Source organism: Arachis ipaensis, chromosome B4, assembly GCF_059453495.1.
Source record: "Arachis ipaensis isolate K30076 ecotype BB chromosome B4, ASM5945349v1, whole genome shotgun sequence".
NCBI lineage: Eukaryota > Viridiplantae > Streptophyta > Magnoliopsida > Fabales > Fabaceae > Arachis > Arachis ipaensis.
The window spans coordinates 147,224,725-147,241,357 of NC_142439.1; the positions used below are offsets into that span (position 1 = coordinate 147,224,725).

General features: G+C 33.5%; 3 protein-coding genes across 3 annotated transcripts; 1 reads left to right on the forward strand and 2 right to left on the reverse strand.

Moving 5' to 3' along the window:
• Positions 1 to 1,477: 1,477 nt before the first annotated feature.
• On the reverse strand, positions 1,478 to 4,238 carry PGGT-I (Prenyltransferase family protein). The gene is made up of 11 exons (XM_016339200.3): positions 3,896 to 4,238; positions 3,650 to 3,725; positions 3,510 to 3,568; positions 3,282 to 3,421; positions 3,123 to 3,178; positions 2,964 to 3,040; positions 2,811 to 2,856; positions 2,520 to 2,641; positions 2,374 to 2,441; positions 2,216 to 2,303; positions 1,478 to 1,848 (listed from the first exon to the last, which is right to left on the reverse strand). The coding sequence occupies exons 1-11, from the start codon at positions 4,085 to 4,087 to the stop codon at positions 1,699 to 1,701; spliced, it is 1,074 nt and encodes a 357-aa protein (XP_016194686.1). The 5' UTR covers positions 4,088 to 4,238; the 3' UTR covers positions 1,478 to 1,698.
• A 1,551-nt stretch (positions 4,239 to 5,789) lies between these two features.
• On the forward strand, positions 5,790 to 8,180 carry LOC148569599 (uncharacterized). Its single transcript, XM_088485358.1, has 9 exons — positions 5,790 to 5,944; positions 6,024 to 6,085; positions 6,175 to 6,265; positions 6,369 to 6,455; positions 6,593 to 6,646; positions 6,750 to 6,937; positions 7,230 to 7,312; positions 7,398 to 7,498; positions 7,705 to 8,180. The coding sequence occupies exons 1-9, from the start codon at positions 5,894 to 5,896 to the stop codon at positions 7,918 to 7,920; spliced, it is 933 nt and encodes a 310-aa protein (XP_088341484.1). The 5' UTR covers positions 5,790 to 5,893; the 3' UTR covers positions 7,921 to 8,180.
• An 822-nt stretch (positions 8,181 to 9,002) lies between these two features.
• LOC107637452 (heat shock cognate 70 kDa protein 2) lies at positions 9,003 to 12,014 on the reverse strand. The gene is made up of 2 exons (XM_021122256.2): positions 11,541 to 12,014; positions 9,003 to 10,943 (listed from the first exon to the last, which is right to left on the reverse strand). Exons 1-2 carry the CDS (start codon positions 11,752 to 11,754, stop codon positions 9,220 to 9,222), a joined length of 1,938 nt encoding a protein of 645 aa, XP_020977915.2. The 5' UTR covers positions 11,755 to 12,014; the 3' UTR covers positions 9,003 to 9,219.
• Between the last annotated feature and the right edge of the window lie 4,619 nt (positions 12,015 to 16,633).

Here is a 16,633-nt window from a genome sequence, read left to right on the forward strand (position 1 = left end):
AATTGCCAAAGGTAAAAGATTAATGCTAGATAGTCATTATTATTTCTTAGAATTTGTCAAAGTGTGACAAGTTGAAGGAGTAAAAGACTAGTAAACTACCCACAAATTCCAAAGTAAAATATACTATTCACTGCTACATTATTTTAGCAAAACTTTTACACAATAACAAAGTCTTATCCTATTAAATAGAGTCAGTTACATAAATAACAAACGATATTATTAAGTTCTATCATATATCATGTCTACAATGAGATTATATAAATGTATATGGTTAAAATAACAAAATATTGGCCTAATTAACCTCTATTGTAACTTTATAAATGTATGTTACTGTGGTTATTGTGAATGACTGAAAGGGTGATTTTTCATTTTTTTGGATGTTGAATAGTAAAAAGGGAGTAAAGTAGAGGTTAATCCTTAGCTATATCTTATGAGAATATTCTGACCTTTTCTCCCCTCAAGATTCCTCAGTAATCAAATTAAAAGGTTTCTTTATCTTGTCAAGAGCAGCTTTAGTTGATGTTTAATATTATGGTGAAACTTTGGAGTTGAAAAAATATGTATATATCTGCAAAATGATGGACAAAATATCCAAAGTACTGTAGCCCTATGCAGTATGGACAGCTGAAATTTAGAAGGATGTGACAAAAGTCATAAAAACATAATGCAACAAATTTTGTAGAATACTTGACAACCTTGAATGAAAGAAACAAGAATCATAATGCACTCACAACATTATAAAACAGTGGCTCCTTTGTATTTATTCTTGAAAATTTTGTTTATTTATTTTCTCTCTCATACACTAAGCCTATTTCTTACGTATCTCTTTAAACTGATACAATAAGGACTAATTCTTCGCAGATCTGAGATCTATTTAAGGACTTGTCGCTTACCTATACGCATTATCTGATGGTAGAAAAGTGTGTCGACTTAGTATCAAATAAAGTAAATACGAAAAATACATTTCTTTATCAGTTGATTGAGATGCTTTGTCATGTATACAGCTGACCAAAGGTTCCAGGGTATGGTGGTGCAGAGTGGCAATGAGATGGAAGTTCCCATCTTCTCTGTGTTTATATGTATGTATGCTATAAGACATCAATAAAAACAACTACTACCACCCCCCTTTATTCTAGTAGATGCTTATATTCATCAAACCAAGTCATATTATCATGTCATAACTCATATTACGGTTCAACCATAAAAGACATGAAGAAAGAATATGAGAATATCTCACATGATACACCCCTTCATTTTGGTCTTGTTTGAGAACCACAAAAGACTCCAAAACATTTATGCTATTTTCGAACTGAATTGTAATTGTACTACTCTCATAATACATTTGTTATTTGATATTAATTTTGATGTACTGATAAGTATAAAGAATTTTACACAATCATCCAACAAGATTAGATGATTTTTGAAGTAGTAAATTTGAAAATTAGTTACTTTTACTAATTTGACAATAAATAATTGGTTGTTTGAAAAATTAAATTCTTGTTATTTATATAAATAAATTTTAAATATAGTTCAATTAGTCATGCACAATTTCACATCACACCAAATGGGATAATTAAACTTCACCTAACTATGAAAGCTTCATACAAAAGGCATCAATTTCTATTGGAAAAAAGGCAGTGACCAAAACCAATGCAAACACACTTAACCCCAAGAGAAAATATTTAAACATCTGTGAAGTTAGAGTCCCTTTGCAGCTGTTTCAGTGATTCCAAGTTCAGAACAAAGTGACTTCAAGCCAGATTCTTTCAACAAGCTGAATGCAGCGAATCCATAGTAGGAGTGGTACAAGTCTGGAAATTCTCCAGGAAATTTACTGAAACCACCATACTGTTGAAAAACAAATGTATATGCATCAAAATATGAGTTTCAGAATTAGTCCAAATAAGCCTAAGAAAACTTTAGTAGTCACTCAAGCAAACCAATATATCGGTATCACATATTCCACCTCATTTCGTAATAGAAAAGAAATGTCTGATCTTTTCTAGGTGAATTCCAAATCCGATATGAACTAGGCATTTCTTTTTCCATATAAAACTATACAACAAAATTCAAGGTTAACTTGAATCACTGCCACTACAGTTCTCTTTGCTTTCATTTCCTATCATTTTTATGATACATAATATACTTAGAAGATTCTATTTCTCCCTAAAATCTTAAACACACTACACAGCAAAGAGAGATGTAATTGCAGTACCTTATATTGACAGGTAAGCAAAAATCTGCGTAGAGCTTTGATGTCGACAAAGTCATCTGCCCCCAGAATCTTTAAAACAGCTCCAAGCCTAACCAAACACATGCTGAATTATCAAGGCTCTGGTGATATACACGTTACAAATGATCAGACCTACTTACCAAAATGCATAACATGTATCGGTAGTTTTATTTGTTCTACCCTGAAATCCACCGTCCATTCCCTGCCGCTGAAAAGGAACACAGAACTACTGAATCTTGATTACAAATGAATACAAATATGAAGATTGTAGATGAGGACTACAAACCTGCACGATCCAATCTAGAAGTAATGGAACATCTATCAAAGAAGAAGCACAACTTGAAAGAAGATTATCTTCGATGAATCCCATTAACCGGAGAGATGCAATTGCACAATAAGTTGCACCGCCTGAGTCACTAAAACAGGTAATGTTGATAAATATAGTTTAAGAAATAATAAACATATAAACTATGGATGAATACCAAACTCTTGTCATGACTACTGAGTACAACAATATTGCAGTAGACCTTATTGCGAGTGAATCACATCTAAATTATGAGAAAATAATCCAACTCACCGTGAGATTCCGCACCAGGTACTAATCCAAAGCCTCCATCATAAGACTAGAAAGAGTGAAAGACATCAAATTTATGTTCATACAATATAGCGCACATGACATAAATATATACTAAATTTCATTTTCATTCTTAGGTGATGCATCTCCACAAACCTGGCAATTCAATATGTAATCTTTGGCTTTCTCCTTATCCATGCCACTCCAATTGTCCAGCATGAAACATATGGCAGCTGCACACAGTCATTAATTAAGATCGCCATTATTTACTAATTAACTAACTAGAATCACCACTTCATGTCTTTTCTCTCTTACCTGCGCAGTATACAAACCTAAGATCTGTTTCACCCCCAATATGAATAGCCATAAAACTGTCAACAGATATAAAAATCTCAGGAATAATAAGTATCTGAATTAATCATACTACTGATATGACCATTGCATAAGCAAGCATAAAGAGCTTCAAATCCATACCTTCCATCAGGTTGCTGAAGGTTCCTCATTGAAGCCAACATTAATTCAGAATCAACATTGGACAAATCATAGCCAACAATCTTCAATATCGCTAGGGCACAATAAGTACTTGCCAAGTAACTATGGTTGTGAAGCAAAACCTTCAAGTAAACAAAAGGATTCTTCATCAACAGCTAAAAAAGTTTGAAAACAATAAGCTTTTTCTCAAATTCCAACAATTTTCGTTACCCCATTATCATCCGGAGGAAATTGTGAAGTTCTGGAACCATGAAAGCCATAGAATTGCCCTGCAAAAAATCCCTTCAAATAGGTATTTAAAAAAAATTCAAAATTTGGAGGTCAAATTCAGCTAAAAATTGTATCCCCACCATTGTTGGGGTCAGTTTTGGTTCCAGGATGAAGTTGGAAGGACAAAACCCAATCAACAATTGCATCTTTCTCGACCTGAAATAGCCTCAAGGAATAAAAAAGGTATTTTTTTTTCTTCCATAATTAAAAAACAGAACTTAGAGCTTAGAAAAAGGGAAGAATGAATAATGTGACAGTGTTACAACATAAAACAAGATATCAAAGACTATGTTAATGTGTTAATATTATGGAAAATATTATGTTACCCTATTGAGAGAGTTGAGGATGTCGAGGGAAGAGATGACAAAGTAAGCGAGGGTGAGATGGTTGATCTCTTGAGACTCATATGGAGATGGGAGCAAGTGGAACATCAACTCTGCAAACGTGTTATGAAGATCCATGTCCATGATAGTGTTTGATAACTCCGACTTTGGTGATGATTCTTCTGTTGAATCCATGGTTAATAAACTCAAACTTAAGAAAGAGTAAGGTCCAAAAATAAAAAACTGAAGAGAAAGTTAATGTTGACGAATATATGCTTAAAAAGAGTGGAAACATGGTGTTATTATTAAAGGTACAATTAATTATCCTAAAAGAAAAGTATATTATGAAAAAAAGAGGTGCATTACATAATATGATAGAGAACATATAATTAAACTAACCTATCTTGATGCTAGTTATTTACCAAAAATAATAGACAATAGTAAAATTGGACATTACTTTCTGAATTCAATTTTAAATTTAAATGAATTTTATTTGTATTATTTTCTTTACATATTTGTATTATGTTTGAATTGGGAGTGGATCCTCTCCAATGAATAAAAAACTGGATGGTGTGCAGTGTTTAATCTAACCATTCATCACATTCTCTCTCTTATTTATTTCTGGTCCCACTATTAAAATCAAAGGTGAGAGATTGCACTGTATTTTGTCTAATCGTTGAAAAAACTGGAGAGGATCCATTTCCGTTTGAATTCTAGATTTTTACCTGAAAAATTATCTAACTTTACTTTGACAATTTAAATTTAACTGAATTTTATATACCCGTTTTGTTCTTAAAAAAATGATTGATTTGTTAATTTTGATTTTTTTTTGTGACTGAAATAAATTAAACAAAGAAAAACAAAACAAACAAAATAAAGAACTGCTTAAATAAAGGGACAGTCCCGTTCAAGACTACTCTTAAACTCCTCCTAAGGTGAAAGAAGTTCCACATGCGAAAGTTGTAACTTCATCGCCATCTTTGCCATAGTATCTGCCACCGTGTTTGCATCTCTCATAATCAAACGAAAGTCAACCCGCCAATTCCAATGCATGATATCTCTTATTTTGAGCACCAGTGGATCAATAAACCCAAAACCATCTTGAGTAACAAGATTAAATGCTTCCACACAATCCGTCTCACAAATAACATCTCGTTGACCCACATCCCAAGCTAACAGATATCCTCTCCAAATAGCAAATAATTCTCCTTGAAGAATACTATTACTCTCAATCATTCCCAAACACCCCATTTTGACAGCTCCCATTACAATCTCTAATAACACAAGCAAAACCAACACTATCACCCCAACCAAAATAACTAGCATCACAATTAATCTTAAAAGTACCAATAGATGGGGGATTCCAAAAACCATTTAGAGTAGAGGAAAGGGACATACGTTGTAATTCAAAAATATTTCTAAGCTCCAGTTAATGCCAGACAAATCACTTTTTCCGAAGGCCAAGTTTCATGGGATTAAAGATGTCATTATTCCTTACTCGCCATATCCACCAAAGTCCCGAAAAGAACTTGAACGGATGCTCTCTGCTATGATACAAGAACTAGTTCTTCAAATCCAAAGGATGACAAGAAATATCCAACCTATGCCAGACAAGCTGAGCTTTGGACAATCCCGAATACAATGTAAAATCGATTCCTGGCTAGAAAGACATCTTTAATTTTGATTTAAGAATAAAATATTATTTTTACATTTAAAAATTCAAAATAATGACTAATTTTTTTTTATTAAAGATAAGGATACTCAAACTCGCAATTTTTAAGTGAGTATAGAAAAATTATGTCATTTGAACTATAGCTCGTTGGCTAACAATGTCTAATTTACCTATAAATAATGGTATAATATTAATTAAATGTGTCAATATAAAATCCTACAAATGATAACTATTGAGTTTACATTTTACAAGTAGACAGCAGTTGGTAGTATAGCTGGTAATTTGATCGAGCAGTTGGTGTGCACACTGCAGAGGCAGAAACCAACTCAATGAATCGCAACAAATCCTCAACGCTCTTAACATACGCTGAGAAATGCAAGGTTCTTCTTCTTTCTTCTTCTTCTTCTTCTTTTTTTCAACTCGTATAACACATGATTCATTGCTACGTTCTGTTAGCAGAACATTTTGGCATCGAATTGGCAGGGTTCCCTCAACACTATCAAAGCAGACGCCAAAGGAAGGTATCAACTTTCTGTGTTAGAAACTCAAATCACAAACCTTTATCACTTCCTTTCGTCATTGTTCTGCCTCTTTTGCATGGTTTTAACAGCAAGAGTGATATCCATACTTCAAAGGTTAAGTACATAATCAAAAGGGGGCAACCATTCCTTTGGGTTCCACAAAATGATTTGCATAATGTGGTATGTTGTTAATCTCTCTATTCAAGTTCATCATATTGTAGAAGAGATTATTAGCTGGAATGGTGTGAAGACTATCAATTTATTTTTTTTTTCGTTTATGCAGAACACAATCATTGATGAGCGTGGTTCTTTTGCTGTGAGCACTCCATTTCCAGGTCCACTTGGGAGCTTGTTCAAATCATTGAAAAAGGTAATTCATGGAGTCCATAATTTTTCATTTGAAAATCATACTAGAACAATGTAATATGAGAAGCTGTTAATGCCTTAGCTTGATTTATACTTGTAAGAAATTATGAACTGATTTGTTGATTTATTCGCATGCTGAAGCTACCGGCACGAGTTGCTTTAGCTGGGGACGTTCTTCCTCTTAAAGAAGATAAGGTAATTTTTGAGAAACTGTCCTTATGCTTACTCTATATTGTTCAAGGTTGCTAGTATAATTTGCGAAAATGCTGCTCCTTTCTGACCGAAAAGCTTTGTGTAGGCCAAGTCTCTTGCAGAAAAACTTCAGGAAGTGATACTATCTGAGCAGAAATCAATCAATGAGTTCTCTTACACGGTTTCGGGGGTACTAAGTTCTAGCACTGATAGAACATCTCGAAGTGTTAATCTTAAGGAACTATTGGCAGAGGGAGACGATGCAAGATACTCCATATATAGATTTAAAATGAGGTAGGATCATATTCATACGTGTTTCAAAGTGTACCTTGAATTGTGCCATTTCATTAGATGGATGCAAAGATAAATAGATAAATAACTTATCCTGTGATCCCAAACACTAATTTAGTCTTCAATGTTTCAAAGTGACCATAGTTAATGTTTGTTTCTTCTATGAAATTTATGCTTCTACAAATTTTCAATGCTGATAAGTTTTGTGGCAATTTTGCAGAAGCTTTCAAGGTGTGTATATAGTAAAACATAAGTGTGTGTTCCATCTAACTTAAGAGTTTAATTCAATGTTCAGATCTTGCACATTTATCGATGGCAATGGAGGCGATTTTGAAGTGGATGTTGAAGATATGGAAAAATCTAAAGCTGATGTATTAGGTAAAGACCTGGTTTTTAGATGCACGAGTATCTTTTATTTATATAGAAAAACATATTCATGGATCTTTTATGTTTTCTTGTGTAGCACCATTCTCAGCAAAATTGATTGATGGGATTAACCAAAGTAATGCTAGACGAAGAGCCCTCGTACTTTTTTGTTTTGTTCACATGAATGTCAATGCGAAGGTAACTTACTGATCCGAAATACTCTATTACCCATTTCAAGTTTTCAACATGAACTCTATTGTTGGTCGATTATAATTTTGATTAACATTGTAGTTACCAAACTCCATGATGTATGATTATCTTTTCAAATCATTTCCTTCCCTCATTTCTGTTCAAAGATCGCAACTTGCGAACACATCCTAACTGATCTGCCGATGTTCTTGAAGGATGCATATATAACATGGGTTGATCGCAAGGGCTTTGATGTACTGGCAAAAGTTTCCAGCCCGATCATGAAGGACGGCATAGGTCAGTACCAGTGGAAAGAATACAGGTTCATGTTCAAGGAAGAGGCACAGGATGTTGAATCATTCTGTTGTCAACTGGTCGAAATGGAAGATGAGGTTGTCAAAAAGGTTTCAGTCTCCAGTGGATTGGCATGAAAACGTGCGATACTCGCCCTTGTCGGAGCTCCTATTTGTATAAATTTTGTTGGCTAGAAAATCTCAGTTGGCACATGCAATTGTTTTCGCTTTATAAAGTTGTTTTTTGCCATTCAATAGAATTTTAACATGTGCTACTAGCTGGATGGTAGGCATGGTGCTTAAATGCTCAATGCTTAATGAGAGCAGCTATAACTAATTGAGGTTCCACAAATTAACAGTGTTACACTCACACAATGTTAAGCTATCCATCTTAATTATGGGACCATTATCCAAATGCTAATCCAAAAATGTAGGAGCCGAAGTAGTCTCATTCTTCATTCTGTTTTAGCACTTCCTGTTTTTGTAAGGTTATCCAAAGTTGTTTCATATGAACAAGATTGTTTTTCACTTACAATAATGAAGCATAGTAGTACACACATGAATATGAATCCCAAATTGTAGTATGCTGGTCGTGATTTTTACGTATTAACATTTTAGATTTAAGTAAGCCACCATGACTGGTCTGGTAGTAAAAGGTTCGGGTAATATGCATGAATTCTAGATTTAAATTTCATCACAGTATATGGGCCAAAAAATGTGGCTTGTTTTTTATTGGGTGATGCTCAATATTATGTTTTAGAAAGGAAAAAGTACGTCAATAACATGATGGTGATGGATAACAGATCATCTGCCTCAAGCATGTGGAACACATGTCCCAGTTTAGGCCTCTTTGTCGCATCGTCATCCAAGGGTGCTTAGGATCAACCTCCTCTTCAGCTTTTCTATTCTTTATGCCACATTTTGGTTTATTATAAATGTAAGGTTAATCATAATTATCAACAAAATAGGTAAGTTTTGGTAGTTCAAAATTGCAGCAACTGCTTCCAAAATTGAAAAATCTACTCTTATAAGTAGCGGTTCTTTTAAAACGATAACTACATTAAGATTATGTGAAAATTTCATGGATTTCATTGCCAAATAACAAGTTTTCCTGGCAAATAACAAATCAATGGAGTTCGGCTTGTAATGTTACCCGTTTTCTTGATAAATTATATTATTCCACACCCATAACGATTATCGAATTTATGCGATCAAGAGAGCGAAAGAACCAGAAAGAGTTGATATTAAAATACTGCAAAATGTAAATCATGCAGGGGATTTCTTCATTACAAAAAATATATCACTCAATCAAAAAGAGTGATGAATCGGTAAGTTCTGAATTTCCCAACAAAATAAAGACAGTAACATAATTCGAATGCATAAACCTAACACTAAAAATACCCCCCAGCAATTAAAACCCAAAGGCAAACATAACACTTAGTCGACCTCCTCAATCTTGGGACCAGCACCGCTTCCACCAGCAGGAGGAGCATCATCGTCCACCTCACCACCGGCACCACCTTGGTACATCTTGGCTATGATGGGATTGCATATGCTCTCAAGCTCCTTCATCTTGTCTTCAAATTCATCAGCTTCTGCAAGCTGGTTAGCATCAAGCCATTGAATGGCCTGTTCAATTGCATCATCAATCTTTGTCTTGTCAGCTGGGGAAAGCTTTGAGCTGATCTTATCATCCTTTATTGTGTTCCTCATGTTGTACGCATAATTTTCCAAGGTGTTCTTTGCCTCAACCTTCTTCTTGTGCTCCTCATCTTCTGACTTGTATTTCTCTGCTTCTTGAACCATCTTCTCAATTTCTTCTTTCGACAACCTTCCTTTGTCATTGGTGATGGTGATCTTGTTCTTCTGCCCAGTGGTTTTGTCCTCGGCAGAGACATTCAAGATACCATTGGCATCAATATCAAAGCAAACAGTGATCTGGGGAACACCACGAGGTGCCGGAGGAATGCCTGAAAGCTCAAACTTACCAAGCAAGTTGTTGTCCCTTGTCCTTGTTCTCTCACCCTCATAAACTTGAATCAAGACACCAGGTTGGTTATCCGAATATGTAGAGAACACTTGCTCCTTCTTGGTGGGAATGGTAGTGTTCCTAGGAATCAACACAGTCATGACACCTCCGGCAGTTTCCAAACCTAGAGACAGTGGGGTGACATCCAAAAGCAACAAATCTTGAACCTTCTCATTGCCTTCACCACTCAAAATGGCTGCCTGGACAGCGGCACCGTAAGCAACGGCTTCATCAGGGTTTATGCTCTTGCACAGATCCTTCCCATTGAAAAAGTCCTGCAATAGCTGCTGAACCTTGGGAATCCTAGTAGAGCCACCAACAAGTACAACATCATGGACAGTGCTCTTGTCCATCTTCGCATCCCTGAGACACTTCTCCACTGGCTCCATACACTTTCTGAAGAGGTCCATGTTGAGCTCTTCGAACCTAGCACGGGTGATTGTTGAGTAAAAATCAATACCCTCAAAGAGAGAATCGATCTCAATGGTGGTCTGAGCAGTGGATGAGAGGGTTCTCTTCGCCCTCTCACATGCTGTCCTCAACCTCCTAAGTGCTCTGGGGTTTCCACTAATGTCCTTCTTGTTTTTCCTCTTAAACTCTTGTACAAAATGGTTCACCATCCTGTTGTCAAAGTCTTCTCCTCCAAGGTGAGTGTCTCCGGCAGTGGCCTTCACTTCGAAGATACCCTCCTCAATGGTGAGAAGAGAGACATCAAAGGTACCACCACCAAGATCAAAGATCAAGATGTTCTTCTCCCCCACGCTGGAAGCCTTCTTGTCAAGACCATAGGCAATTGCGGCAGCAGTGGGTTCATTGATGATACGCATCACATTGAGACCGGCAATAACTCCGGCATCCTTGGTAGCCTGACGCTGAGAGTCATTGAAGTATGCAGGGACTGTAACAACGGCATTCTTCACAGTTGATCCAAGGTAAGCCTCGGCAATCTCCCTCATCTTGGTTAGGACCATAGATGAGATCTCTTCGGCCGCAAATTGCTTCTCCTCACCCTTGTAGTTGACACAAATCATGGGCTTGTCACCAGCACCGGCAACCACCTTGAATGGCCACAATTTCATGTCACTCTGAACTGAGGCATCGCTAACTCTCCTTCCAATTAACCTCTTTGCATCTGCAACAGAACAATCCCTAGTTAACAATTCTCGCTCATGCATAATAACCTAAACTAACAGAAAGTAACAAAAACTTTAAAGCAAAAATGAGATCTTTAAACAACACAATTCCTCTCAGATATCTTTATTCTACCACTACAAACAAATATAACATACAACACCATCCACATACTTATCAATTTACAGATCACCTTTTCGACAAAGTTAGGGTGCATTTGGTTTGCGTTTTTTCTATTTTCTGGATTTTGTGAAGGAAAAAGTGAAAAAAAAAAAAAGGAGGTGAAAGGAGGTTAAATCACTGTTTTCACTTTTTCTTTCACAACATCTAAAACAGAAAAAACTGGAAATGAAAACACAATCCAAATGCACCCTTAGATTTTCACAACACAACAAGAAGCAGAAACATTTACAAGAATTTGAACCATTCAATGTCAAGATCTACACTTAGATCGCGTACCTCAAGATAGTATTATTCAGAAAACAACATCAAAACTCAACAAGATAAAACATGAACTAATTTTCAGCTAAAATCAGCTAACCCTAACGCAAATCTAGAGCAACTAAAACAGTCCGTGTTGATTTGAGAAATGACTTACCAAAAACGGTGTTGATGGGATTCATGGCGACCTGGTTCTTGGCGGCATCTCCGATGAGCCTCTCGGTGTCAGTGAATGCAACGTAAGACGGCGTCGTACGGTTACCCTGATCGTTGGCGATGATCTCAACGCGATCATGCTGCCACACTCCGACGCAGGAGTAGGTGGTTCCAAGATCGATTCCGATCGCAGGTCCCTCTCCTTTTCCGGCCATAATTTTCCGGCGTAAATCTCAAACACACGAACCTTTAGAAGAGAGAGTCAAAAATGAAAGAGTAAAAGAGAAAATAGTGTTAGAAAGAATGAGTGGTTCCAAGAAATGGGGTGGGAGAAAGGGTAAATATATAGGTATAAGAGGGAGAGTTTCTAGAATGTTCTGTGAGACTATAAGTGGGGTCCTCAGCCGTTGATTAATTTGTTAGGGTTGTTAATGGAGGGTTGAGATTTGATGCGAAAGGTCGGAAAGTATTGTTTGGTTTGAGCGTAGTTATTGGACTTTAGACTGACGTCGGCTACGCGCTTATAATGACACCTCATGCCTCATGCAACTAGCAATGGCACTTGTGTAAATAAATTCTAGATACATCTTCTTCCAATTCGAGAAGAGTTAGTTTGTAAATGATATTTTTTAAAAAGAAATTACTTATTACATATATAAATATAATATAAATATTAAAATAGTTTATGTGAGAAAACAAACTTTGTTACACTGTTTATTATTAGATATTTTCTATTTATTTAGATATTAGATTAATTAAATTAAATAAAATTAAATAATTAAGATCAATGTAATTACCGAAAAAGGGGGGTCAAAGTAGGTTGGGCCCACGGCCGAAGAAAGTGAGAGGCTTTCCACCAATCACAAACACGATGGTCTATTTAGCTTTCCGTAAAAGCAAAAAGTGATAGTAAATTAATGTTTCAACAGAAGAACTTTGGGCCCAATCCAATAGTTATTTCAGTAAAATAAATGGGTCATTAGTTTGTTGACTTAGTTCAAGTGGGTCAACTATTAGCCTAGTCCAGCTTCATCATCAGCAAGTTTTCAAGTGTCAGACAATTCAGGCCCTAAAGAAATGGTGATATTTTTGGACGATAAGAGAATTGGTTGAAACCAAAAATATAACTCATTTTGCATGGCCCTTCATTATTTTTTGTTATAAATCCCCATCTCCTACAGGCCCAGACCCAAATGGTTAGTGGGCTGTGGGCCATTCCCCAGATCTCTCCCTCCCGAAAACAAAAGATGTGTTGATACCCCTATCAAAAAGAAAAATTGTCAAAGTACACAATTAAAAAAAAATTTGTTACCCAACTTTGCTCGATTGAGTGGTCAGCTCATTAATTCACTTAAGCAATTGTCAGGCTTTAAATCTCGTCTTATATATGCAGCAACTTATTAGTTTGCGATAGACCCTTAAATAAAGCTCAGATTCATAATAGATTATTAGTCTTTAACTGGCTGGATTAAGAGATATTACGAATAAAAAAATTTGTCTAGATTCATTTATCGTAGTTTTGGGATAATGTATTCAAAAGGAAAATATCTTTTTTTTATATATGAAAAAAGAAAAATTTACAATAAATAATGTATCTTTTTCGGTTTAAGTTAATTTAGTAGTTAATTCATTCCTTTAATTAATTAAATACTGAAAATTTTAAATTTAATTGTGTATATAACAATTTATTGATCAATAATAAATTTTTAAATAGAACTGATTTAGTTTTTAACTTATTGAATTGAATAAAAACTACCACTAATTTAAAATACCTGAGGTACCTGGAAACGTGTTGCTCAGTGCAACATATATGATACATATTACACTATTTGTATAAGTTAAGGTACAAAGACCAATGAGTTATAATTCAAATGGTATAGTCTTTCATACTCAATTAAAAATTTGCAGGTTCGAGTCTCCTATCTTTAATAATAATAAAAAAAAAATTAAGGTACAAAAACAGAATTTAACATAGTGATTGAAACTTTCACCAAACAAAATATCACCTCAATCGAATAAAAAAGGGTATTTGATTGTACATTAATTAGCTAGTCGAACAAAAATGTTGCGGTATGAACTACACGCATGTATATATGCTTTTATCTCTGAAAATGGCAAACATTGATGGGGTAGAGCTACGGAATCAAGGGTCACGATCTAATCTTAAAAATAGATTTGATGCACAATGCATGTTTCCCATTTACTCTCATGTCACGATCCATGCATGGATGGAATCTTCATCACAATTCACAAATTCATATCCATTATCAAATCTTTCGACACGTACACCATTTGTAAACCGGATAAAAAAATTTATTTCAAAGACAATAAAAGATCAATCTAAAGCCATCTAAAATTATTTTATTTTATATTTTTTAATTATTATTTATTTTATTTTATATTTTTTAATTATTACTGAAATAATTAAGTAATATTAATTATAATAAGTTTATAATTATAAATTTTAAATTAAACAAAATTATTTTAAGTTATTGTCTTTATAAATATTTTTTACTTTATTAAAATATTTGAGTTTAGATATTTTACATAATAGTTCAATTATTATTATTATTTTTTTTTTTTTTGTGATGCTAGTTATCTTGATTCAGGTGATAGTGTTGATTAGTCACAAAAAAAAAGGTGATAGTGTTGATTTTGCTTGTGTTATTAGAGATTGCAGTGGGAGTTGACAAAGGGGTGTTTGAAAATAATTGAGAATAATAGTATTTTTCAAGGAAATTGTTTGCTATTTGGAGAAGATATCTCTTAGCTTGAGATGTGGCCAACGAGATGTTATTTGTGAGACAGATTGTGTAAAAGCATTTAATCTTGTTACTAATCACCAAGATGGTTTTGGGTTTATTGATTCTTGGAGCTCAAAATAAGAGATATCATGCATTGAAATTGGCGTGTTGACTTTCGTTTGATTATGACATATGCAAACCCGGTGGGATACTGTGACAAAGATGGTGATAAAATTACAATCTTTCACCTTGGGAGGAATTTAAAAATAATCTTAAAAAGAATTGTCCCTCTATTTAAGCAGATCCTTTGTTTTATTTTTTTTTGTTTAGTTTATTTCAGTCACCAAATAATTATATTTTTTAACAAAAAATAATTATTTTTATTGAAGTGATGTTACGTAATTAAATGCATATATAAAATTATTCTAATATATACTAATACTAGATCAAAATGAAATTTTAAAATTATATATATAGAATAACATTTTTGCTAAACAACTCAATAACTTTTTTTTTATTTAAAACAGACTTAAATTAATCAAAATTTTAATAATAAGACTTAGATATTGATTATTTTATTTGAAGTAAAAAGAAAATGATGGTAGGTTCCATGTTTTCATGATGAGAGTGGATCAAGCTGCATGGAGGGATCACCATTATTTCTTCTATCTATCTCCCCACATTAACTGATGACTCTTTATATTATATGCTCCCACCACCACCATTCTTTGTCCCTTTGCTTTTTTTCCCCTTTTATTATTATTTTTTTTAATAAGTAGTAAAATGCGAAATTTGGCAAAAGCAGGTGGAGCCTTTCTTGATGCATTATATTCCAATGATGAAACATTTTACCATTTCTTTTACTCAAACAATCACTATTCTAGAGTTGGGTCGGCCAATTAGGTGATATATAGTATTATTAGATATTTTTTAAAAAAACATTTAGACTTTCCTTCATGCATGTGTGTTTGGTTAAAGTTTCACATTGCTTAGAATATGGAGGGTCTCTTATCTGAATGTGAATTTATATGGTCTCTTCAAAATTCATAATCATATCTCAAATAAGGTAAAAACTCAGGTTTAGTTGACTTCACGTGAAATTGATAGTTAAGAGCTATTAGATTATTTGACTAATTTGACTAAATTTTCATCTAACGGCTCTCAACTATCAACTTCACGTGAAGTCGACTGCACCCGAATTTTCACCGTCAAACAATTAGACTGAAAAAATTACACTGCAGCATATATTTGCTCATTATTGTGGAATTTATCATTATTTTTTTTTTAATTCGACGATAATATATTTTTCATGTTCGACAAAAATATATTATCATCGAATTTTAAATATATTACCGAAGGAAATGAATTACTTATTAAATAGTCACGCAAAGATTTGCTAATAATACTCTTTAAATATTGTTTTTCTTTTTTTATTAATTAGTTAGAAAGTATAATTTGCCATGAATCTTTGGATTTGTCGTAAAAGTTAAATTATTGAAGTCAATTCTGAAATGGATCCGTACTATATATCCCGCCCAGGAACATATAAAAAGAAAATCTTGAAAAATGAAAATAAAAAAATAAAAATTGTGATGGACATCAGGACATTCATAAAGGGAGATCAATAACACGATGATAATTGATACCTAACTTTAACAGAACGCTTCAGATTCAGATTTCATAAAGAAAGCTATGACGAATTAAAAATTAGGTGATTAGAGTTTTTTTTTTTTTTTTTTTTGTAAAAGATATTGGAAATTATTTCAGTGATAATTAAACTATATTTTTCACTTGATTATCATTAATATATGGGATCAAAAATAGTAACTAAAATTAATTTATTATATATTTATATAAATACATATATGGTTTAATTTATACTAACAATTAATTTTAATAAATAATTTTAATGTATACTTAACATAATTAATTATATTATACATATAATTACATATTTATAATTAATAAAATTATAAATTCTTTTGGATTATATGGCCCCCAGCCAGCCACTAATAAAACGTGTGATCTGTCAATAATGCATCTATCCAATAATTTTTATTAGTTAAGAATTAACTATTTCTTAACTAATATTAGCTAATATTTTTATAATTATTTTTTTATTCTTTCTTATTTCGTTTTTTTTCTTTTTCCTAATTCTACAATTTCATTTCTTATTTCTGGTTATTCGTTGCCGACACCAATCACTAGCGTCGACCATCCTTAATTATTCTAATATCTAAACTTTAAATTTTAAATTCTAATAAATTTTAAATTATAACACTAAATTTAAAATCTTAAATACTAAATTTTAGATGCTAAACTCTTAAACAAATTTGAAAAAATAATTTTA